The 9,567-nt window shown below is 28.2% G+C and overlaps 1 protein-coding gene across 3 annotated transcripts; it reads right to left on the bottom strand.

Moving 5' to 3' along the window:
- Positions 1–1,860: 1,860 nt before the first annotated feature.
- On the bottom strand, positions 1,861–7,856 carry LOC139429390 (uncharacterized). 3 transcript variants are annotated; one of them, XM_071195105.1, is made up of 6 exons: positions 7,725–7,851; positions 5,976–6,909; positions 5,771–5,924; positions 5,534–5,718; positions 5,310–5,475; positions 1,861–5,257 (listed from the first exon to the last, which is right to left on the bottom strand). In XM_071195105.1, the coding sequence occupies exon 6, from the start codon at positions 4,777–4,779 to the stop codon at positions 2,284–2,286; it is 2,496 nt and encodes an 831-aa protein (XP_071051206.1). In that variant the 5' UTR covers positions 4,780–5,257; positions 5,310–5,475; positions 5,534–5,718; positions 5,771–5,924; positions 5,976–6,909; positions 7,725–7,851; the 3' UTR covers positions 1,861–2,283. The 3 variants fall into 3 exon arrangements, with proteins under 3 accessions (XP_071051206.1, XP_071051207.1, XP_071051208.1); XM_071195107.1 differs by having other exon boundaries at positions 3,528–5,257; positions 7,725–7,856; XM_071195106.1 differs by lacking the exons at positions 5,976–6,909; positions 7,725–7,851 and having other exon boundaries at positions 5,534–5,780.
- Between the last annotated feature and the right edge of the window lie 1,711 nt (positions 7,857–9,567).

Raw genomic sequence — 9,567 nt, 5'->3', positions numbered from 1 at the left:
TAATTGCCGATATTATGGAACTTTTGTAAGGAATAAATTATATTTATTTTATTTTTAAACAATAATCGTTATATTGTAATTATTAATTAATTATCATTAAAAAAATTATTTTTCATAAATAATTGCCGATAATAAATTAATTAATATTTTAGAATTAATTTCTATTAAAAGATGGCGCTTTTAATAGAGTTAATAAAAATAATAAAAAATAAAGAATTTTATTATAAAGACAGACTACCCTTTGTATAGCTTAATTCCCGAAATAATCCTGAAGCTTCAACCTTTATTATATATATCTTCTAAAAGTTTAAAATTGGTTCAAAGAATTTGTGACATTTTGTTGAGATCTAACTATGATTTAAGATGATTTTTAAAGTCTGAAGTCCTACCTGTGTAATTTCAGACTTCTTCTTGTAGTCTAGAATCATATTAGTACAATTGTAGACTTACTGGGTAGGTTGTAATATATCCAGCTTAATTCTTTAGCTTGCAGTATGGCATTTATCCAGTACAGTTCCACACATTTCAGTGAAGTTTAAAGCTTTACCAATGTAATTAGGAGCCAATTCACACTGTCTAGAATGTATCCAACTATCGATTATTTCTTGCAATTTGGCCAGCATAATTACTAACAATTCTTTGAAGTTCCAATCCTGGTCAGAACAAACGTTAACTTTTCTTGCTATGTGTGTCCAGACACCTCTTAAAGAAGTTTAGAAGCGGTTAGAATGATTCTTTCTTAAACTATTAAAAGTTATTTTTAAAAAATTATTCTTTATTATAAAAAAAATAAATATTTTAGTTAAAAATAAAGTATTAAATGTTAAAAGAAGTTTTGCAAATCATAACGAAGTAGAGACATCTATTAAGTTATTATTGAACTTTTGTAAAGAATAAATTATATTTATTTTATTTTTAAACAATAATCGTTAAAATTATTCCAAGTTCTAAGCCTGGTCAGAATAAATGTTAACTTCTCTTGCTATGTGTTTCCAAACACTTCTTGGAAGTTTAGAAGCGGTTAGAAGATTCAGTTTTTACAGTGTATTAAGAGACTTCTTTCTGGTACTAAGTTTCCTGTAACATTTAGCTGGATAAAAATAACAATAAGCAATTGTATTGATATAAATACTCAAAAACTTTCAATCAAAGTACCGCGATTCATGACGCCTGTGTATTCGAAATATTCGAGCCAAAATGGCGGTTTGACAGCTTGTCAGTGCATGTTAGCAAGGTCCATTGAGTATTGGTTATAAGTTATAAGTGCACCCAGAAAAAAAATTTGTTGGATTTAAAGGTTTTCCATTTTACGACAATAAAAAACGTATATAGATTTTAATCAAAAGGTTTTATTGTTAACCCAAGTTACTAAAATATGTTATTATAAAAATCAAAATCTTAGTTATATTAAAAAGAATTCTTTTTTCGAAAAAAGATGTAGTTTTTAATTCAAAATTATTAAATGTTTCACATAATGCGTAAGGTTTTTAAATTAAAATGACTTAATTTTTATAGTAAGATTTTTGTGCTATTGAGGTAATAATGCATAAATGTTAGCAGAAAATTGATTCAACTTTATTATTAAAAGAACGGTATTTTAGTTTAAATAAACATATTCTTTACTTAATTTTTTTTATTTTTTAACCCAAATAAGTGTTTTTTCGTTTTAAAGTACAAATTAGTTATTATAAAATGTTTTTACTATTAAAAATAAAAAAATTATATTGTTATTTTAATAACCTGCAACTTTTACTTACCTTGTTATTAGTAAAAAATATAGGTAAATAATGGAAATAATAGTGAAAAATATTTAAAGTTTCACAAAAATATTTATAATATTTAAAAAAATGAGAACGATATTACAAAAGAAAAGAGAACGTTTTTTATAAAGTAATTTTTTTCTTATAGGTTTATTATCTTAAAAACAGTTAAAACTAAAGATATTTTATCTTTCAGAGATCACTCTGAGACTTAACTATATATAACCATATTGTCAATAACAAAAGGTTTAAAAATAAAGATTGTTTTAAATGTCCATTGTAAATTGCGAAAAATGTTCATCGATCTTTGATTCATGGAATTGATAAATATTAACTTTTACAATGAAGATTTAAGGTTCTTTTTATTTTCAAATCAAGGGGTAAAAAGTATTTTTTTAATTTAAAATATGGCGTTATATTTTACCGATCAATGCAAAAAAATGTACAACTATACCTAGTTAGCAGGTATAACTTATTAGTTGTAAAACAAATGAAAATGTAAACTACTATCATTAGTTGTAAATTAATTTGAAGTGATACCTGCTAACCTAACAATCCTTTCTCCAGTAGGTAAAAAATAAAAATGTGTGGGAACATTACAAATATCATTCAATCTTTTAATTACAGCACACGTAGAATTTGTAGCGATCTTATAAGCTAAATAATGTGGAAGGTACTCAACTACCTCCCAGTGGAAACAAAGAAAATAACATACATCCTTATTTACAATAATTTCAAATATTTCATAAACATTCGGTTGTTCTTCAGTGCTATCAAAAATCACATAACCTTTTTTGTACTTACTCCCTTTATACATAACTTCGTTCAAACCTTCACTTGACGATAAATCAATTTGAACCCTAAATAAATCATATTTGCCGTTCCCTAAATCCACAGTCGTAGATATTTTATAAGCTACTTCGCTGGCGAAAAAATTCTTATTTAATATCCTATTAGCAAAGTCTAGTTGCGTCTTAATAGTTAATGTTAATGGAATGTTTAATCTTGAACTGATATTTCTGGCATAACATTTGTGGTTTTGATGCAAGGCTTCAAAACGAAAGCACCATTGGTGTCGAAGTGTACCACTTTTTCTGATAACGTACGTGTAGTGTACCATAAAATGATGCTTTGGTTTTAAATGATCAGTAAATAGAGTTACATACATTCTATGATGTTTCTGTATTAAACTGTCTAGCTTTGCCAAATCGGCCTCGGTAAAATGAATTTGTAAAATGATATCAATGATTTGAACAAATAAATTCAAAAATTCATACACCTCGTCCTCAAGTGGTATTAAATCACCTATCATTAATAAAATAAAATGTACAAAGCACTTCATTTCCGAAGCAGTCATTTTAAAATTGTGTGTCTTGATACTATTTTGCCTAATAGGGGAACTGACGTTTCCTATTTGTGTAGGACCGTAATTGAACATTTGTTTGCGGTAATTTAAAATTTCTAAAGTAAAATATTTCTTTTTGTATATAAAATTATTGAGGACATGGGCTAAATTATAGTTACACACGCCGTTGAAGAGATCATGCATGATGTCAAAAGATACATTTTCAGTCACGTGAAATGATGGAATTGTATTAAAAATTGACGGTTCTTTAATACCTGTTTTTGAAGCATCCTCAATAAGAGTATCGATAATATAATTGTTTTTGTCTCTTAAAAATGTGTTCATTTGTTGTACGTCACTTTGTGTTTGAATTTTTGAGCGTTTGCAGATTCTACAGAAAAAAGTACTCGAGAATGAAACATTAAATCCTAAAATATCGTTTAACGCGAGGTTGTCTCCTAGTACAAGGCCGAGTTTAAAATATATTCGTATTGTATTATCCTTTTCAGGATTAAGAATGATTCCCTCCTGTTCTAAAACCTTAAGATCTTCAGTAAACTTATTTAAACATTGTTTATTACTAAACGTGTGCATATCAATGGATTTTATAAAGCCAAGTACAAGAATATTACTTAATTTTGATAATTGATATTGTGGTATTGTAGGAAAGCTGCAATATATCCCACATAGTTTTTGAACTCCTGCATGGGAGCTTAATGGGTCGTTAATTTCAAAGTCGTCAAAATAAAGATAATATGGCAAGAGAATCTTAGAACAGTTATGATTATTGGAACATTTATCTCGCCATGTCGAAGCATTTATAAAATTGCACAGTTTCTGGCATGTTTTAATTTGTTTTATATTGTCAAGAGTTTTTTCCAAAACACCATCACATTCAAAATATTTTTTAAATTGAAAACGTACATCAACAATACAGCCTTGGACTACATTATCGTCAATAGTAGGCGTATTATTAATTACAACTTCTGTCAAAGTGTTATTTATTGTGAAACATTTTGGGTGACTATATATGCCAATACTGCTAATGTGCTTAAAAAATTTATATTCCGATTTTATAGTTTTAAAAGGGTCTTTTAAGAATGTACTCAATCTTTCTAATTTATCGTGGATAACTGAATTTTCTGTATAGGGTAAAATACTATTAGTTATAAAGTTTGAAATAGGGGCTGTAATTGATGTTTGAGTTAAATTTTGAATATTAACAACATTTTTTCTACTAAAATTATATTGGCTATGTAAAGATAAAATGAATGCAATTAAATCATTTTCAATATAGAAATTGTTTTCATTTACAGAATTACTTGATGATGCACGAAAACGAATATCTTCATTATTAGCCTGACAAATATTTATCTGTTCTATTTTTTGCTGGGAAGTTACGGCAGTTTCTGTACTTGCGTTATAATCATCCCTATTTGGAAACATATCAGTTGGCAAAAATTGTGTTGTTAACGTATTACATAACGGTATATTTTTAGCTTCATGTTTTTTCAAATGAGTTTTGTACGAGTAAATACTTTGAAATTGTTGCGTACATTGGGGATAAGTACAAATGAATTTAAAAATGGAAGGAACTCGGTGAAAAATTTTTAAATGATTTATAACATCCGAACTAGTATTAAATTTAAGTTTGCACAAAAAACAACCGAACATTGCTATGATAGAAAAAAAAATTTTTAATTGGAGTTTTCAATGTTAAGTTGACCAACTAAACTATCCACAACAGTAATACTTTCATCCGAAATACCAAAAAAATATCGTGATAAAAACAACCAAACTAATCTGCTAATTTGTGAAAATTCTAAATTAAACACGTGTATTAATTTTATAGTAATGTCGAGACACTCTATAAATGAATTGAATTTGTATCTTATAGAGTCGCTATACACATAAAAATCTTCAAGTTTATTTTTATCGACGCCTACAACAACTATTCGTGGTTGTAATTTGATTTTCTTATCTCTGTAATTAGCTCTTACCGCTTCTATCTTTGGCAAGACATCGTTTATAGTTTTTACGTGCAACACAAAATCGTCTTGCGAGTCCAAAATTGTTGGCTTGTGAGTCCTGTTTATTCGCCTTGGCTGCAGTATTGCATGCAACAATAAAATTATTAAGTAATCTCTTGAATCTGAAAAATAATAGTGCAGATTTCGGCATTATAAGTACACAATAATATTTACCTTTTGAAAGCTCAGTATTTTTTTGCAGTTGCTCCAAGTGTTCCTTATTTAATTTGTCTCGGATGTCTCTGGAATATATCGGTAATATCAATTTCACAAAACTATTGAAATTATCTAAAAGAAGTGATCCTTTCCCTTTGTAAATGTTGTCGAAATCAATGTTAATCTGTTAAACAAAGATAAACCAAACTGTCAAAAATATTAAAAACTAACTATGCAATTACCAATTCATATCCTTTCGAGTCATTGTATTTTGGCCACTCTTTTAAAATTGTATTAAGGGAATTTACGGGCGATCTCAGTAATTTTAATCTATAGTTGGCAGTGCGTTGCCAATAATCCTTCACTTTATCCCATAAATCAGGATCAGAATTACTTAAAAGAAACGCCGTGTAATATTCTATCTCGTCTGTAAATATATACAATTTGCAATAACTTAAATAAAACACAATTAAGATTACCTTCTACATTATAAACATTAGTGGTACCATTATCAACATCCTCATTGTCTTGAGTTGGTTTTAACCTTTTCGTTATATGTTTTATGTTATTATACCGGTCATACAGTTTGCCGCTTGGATTTTTTTTATTTCTCCGTGGAGTATAGTATGTTGTCTATAATGAAAATACTTCGCTTAATGTGTTATTAATAATTTATATTAATACCTGAATTTCCGAAGGAAATAAATCTGTAATTAGTTTGGCATATATTTCAAATATCTCGCTAGAAATTTTTTTGTGCGCCAGGAACATACAGTCTGTTACGATGTGCACCAAATCTGTTTGCCTTTTTTTGTCAAGTCGTTTATTTTTTTTATAATATTCTAATATTATCTGCCCTTTAACAGAATTTTTTAATGTCTTTTCTAACCCTTCCTTTTGAACGATATCTGATGTTATAGATGAGGAAGTAGATTTGGGAGAAAGTAAATTGTTATCCAACCAGCTACTAACATTAGAGCTAGTACTACATGTTATTGTAGTTGCCAAGGGCGTCGTATAACCCTAAACAAAATGGTATTAAGTGTATTTACATTATTAGGTCCGAAACAAGAATACGATATTTCCAATTACACCAGGTTAGTACAAAATCCCGGGACGGTCAAAAACTTTGCTATTTGGGAACATATTTTTTAAATTTTGACGAGATTTAGGTTCTAAATCCGAAAATGGAAAAATATGCTGTTCTATTAAAATAAGGGTAGGAAACTTTTTTCTTTAACTGTTTCAGCATTTTGCACTAACCCTGCACGAAGTTATATTCAGAGTTGAGCAAAAAAATTGTTAAAAGTATTATTTAACCCTTTATGTGTGTATCGTTGGTACGCACCGCGACTTTTCTATAACATGCGTTGTAGAAAAGTTTTTTTGGCTATTGCAGACAGATATGTAAAATTGACTGGATTTTCAAAGGGTCAACCCTTTGATTGTAATTGAAAGATAAATCCCACCCTGCCGATGTTTAACCTTACATTTTCCGCTTTCCATTGAAACAAACGTTGTCTAAATTTAATTCTTAATCCAAATGATTCCAACGGGATCAAGTTATCAATATCTGATATACTCAATTCCTTAAACACCTCAATATCAACGCCTTTTTCTGAAAGAAAATGTATAAGGTATTATTGTTATTGTTTTAATTACACTGTGACGTAATATTTCTCAACAGTTGGGCGTTGAGTGTTTTTAATTTGTTTTGGGTTGCTGGTCACATTTTCTTCTATTTCTTTTTTTTAATTTTGAAATTTTTCTCTTTTAGGTACTACTTTTAATTCGTTTTTTTGATGTTATTTGTTCAGAAAACTTTGTTTTCCAAAATAAGTTAACGGTTTTTACACTATTTTTTTTTAATTGTAAAAGAATAAAAAATTCCAAAATTTTGAAAAAAGTAGAAAAAAACGTGACGTGTTACAATAAAATCTAAGGCAGATTTGAAATCAAGAAGGAACCCAAAATTATCTAAAAACACTCAACTGCTTAAATGTTGAGGAGAAAAGAAAGTGAAATTTTGTAGCTGAGTGTGATTATTAGATTTATAAATAAAACAAATTTATTATTCGGCAACAACCCGATGTACCTCCCGATTTTATAAGGTAAAAATCGATATTAAATTAACATCTATGCATTAGCGCACGTTTTTACACGAAAATTTAAGGAAACCATTACATTATTCATAATAAACTAAAGAAAAAAAATAAATTTTTTCAAGAAAAACGGTTAAATCCAATCCGCAAAGGCGGCGCCGAATCATCATAGTGCGGCTTGCTGTTAGGCGCCACCGACCTCGCTTACCAACGTTTGATAAGCGAAAAAAATTGCGTCCTTATACTGATGGGTTTAACTAAATTAATTTGGCAAAAATTTACTTATTAATTTATTATTTTTAATTAGATATGATTTCGAAATTATACACACCCTCGAAATCGTTTATTAATTCCGGAAAATCCCACATCAAAAGCAACGTAGTCACGTTTTCCCCGGTAATGTCCTCCATGGCGTCCCACAATTTATTTTAATGACTAAATTAGTTAATTTTAATCAATTATATTATTGAATAAATTAATAATATACCTACTACTTCCACCAAGTGATGATTCTTCCTCAGTTTACGACTAACGACCACTACACTGACTACAACTAACGGCACTAAAGATTGCTAAAGATTGAAGACTGAACCGGAGTAAACGGAGTAAACGTATTTCGGGTATTTCACAACATTGCATTATATGACAAAGAACTGGACTTCCCCAGCTTGCAAACTTTTAACCGTTTTAGCGTAAAAAGTTTCTATTTTATTCCCATAACTAAAACGTTTTATATTTAAAATAGACATTTTGAAGGATACATTATTAAATCAATAAAAGTCAGTAATAATTTAACAATTTTTGATGTTAGTTTTACTTATTTTCTATTTGACACAAAAGAAATCTGTAAATTAATTCAATAGTTTTCACTGCTTTAAAATAATATTGCGGTTATTTGAAATAACATTACATTTCTTTTAAAATAAATACTTTCTTATCTTTCCAATAGTTTTTCCTTTTATGTCAAAAGGATATGGGTTAAAACAGTAACCCTTTTATTTTAAAATGCCATTTTTCTCTCAGTGTGGTTATAAGGTTATCCAACTCGAACAAATTGACGTTGACGGGCTCATTTGATAGAGAATTGTTTTCTCTTTGCGATAACGTAAAATTGTAGTACTCTTATATCAGAAAATTTAAAAAAAAAATTTTTAAATTGTTTATTAAGTAAATTTAACTACTAACATGAATCTAGATATCCGAGATCGTCAAGTACACTGAGAAAAATGATATGGAAAATTGAACTAAATCAATTTAGTTGTTAGACAAGTAGTCATTTATGCTAGAAAATTTATTCATTTATCTAACGTAATTTAGCTGACATATACAATTCTAATGTCAAATTTATGATAGTTAATTTATCTATTTAATAAGGTGATATAACTAATTTTTAGAAAAAGAAACTACATCGTGGAAACTAGTTGATAAGTCTAGTTGTTGAGTAGTTTAGTTACCTAAAGTATTTGGTATTTTTATCTATTTTGTTCTAGTCTGAATTTCTATATACATTTAACAATAAAATATTTTACCTAAAGGGACAAATGTACTATTATTAAATACTTTATTTAGTATAAAGATGTACTTAGAAAATGTACTTTATTAGTATTAATTTATTGTATTTTAGTCGTTTTGTCTACCTGTTTTCATCGTTACATCGATCGTTTATAGAAAATATTTTGTATAACTAGTAGTAGTAGTTAGCTAATTTTTGACTAAAAATTCTAGATAATATGACTAAATTTTAGGCAGTTTTCCCACATTATTTTTCTCAGTGTACCTCGAAGTACCTCGAATTCCGAACACTAGAAGGCTTTAGAGACATGGGGCTAAACCCGAATGATTTTAGTTCTAGGTCTAATGTTAATTCTAAATAGACAACAATTTAACGCTTAGTAACAATTAAAACTAGAACTAACTATTCGAGAATTTTTTTAATTCTAGGTCTAGTGTTAGTTCTAGTTTTAGTGCAATAAAAATATACTACTACAACATAGTGACATCTAGCAACATCATGTTTGGACTCATTTTAATGTTTTTTTTTAATAAAGAATACATAATGAAAGAACATCATGAAGTTGTCCATGTGTCTATTATATGATAACTAACTTCAGATTTAAAATGTGAACCTCAATTTTGACATATTTGTAATTTTCATTAAAAATCCTTTAAAATGA

The sequence above is a fragment of the Onthophagus taurus genome, chromosome 3 (assembly GCF_036711975.1).
Source record: "Onthophagus taurus isolate NC chromosome 3, IU_Otau_3.0, whole genome shotgun sequence".
Classification (NCBI taxonomy): domain Eukaryota; kingdom Metazoa; phylum Arthropoda; class Insecta; order Coleoptera; family Scarabaeidae; genus Onthophagus; species Onthophagus taurus.
The sequence above is the reverse complement of the archived record's forward strand: the minus strand, read 5'-3'. Positions and strand labels throughout refer to the sequence as shown.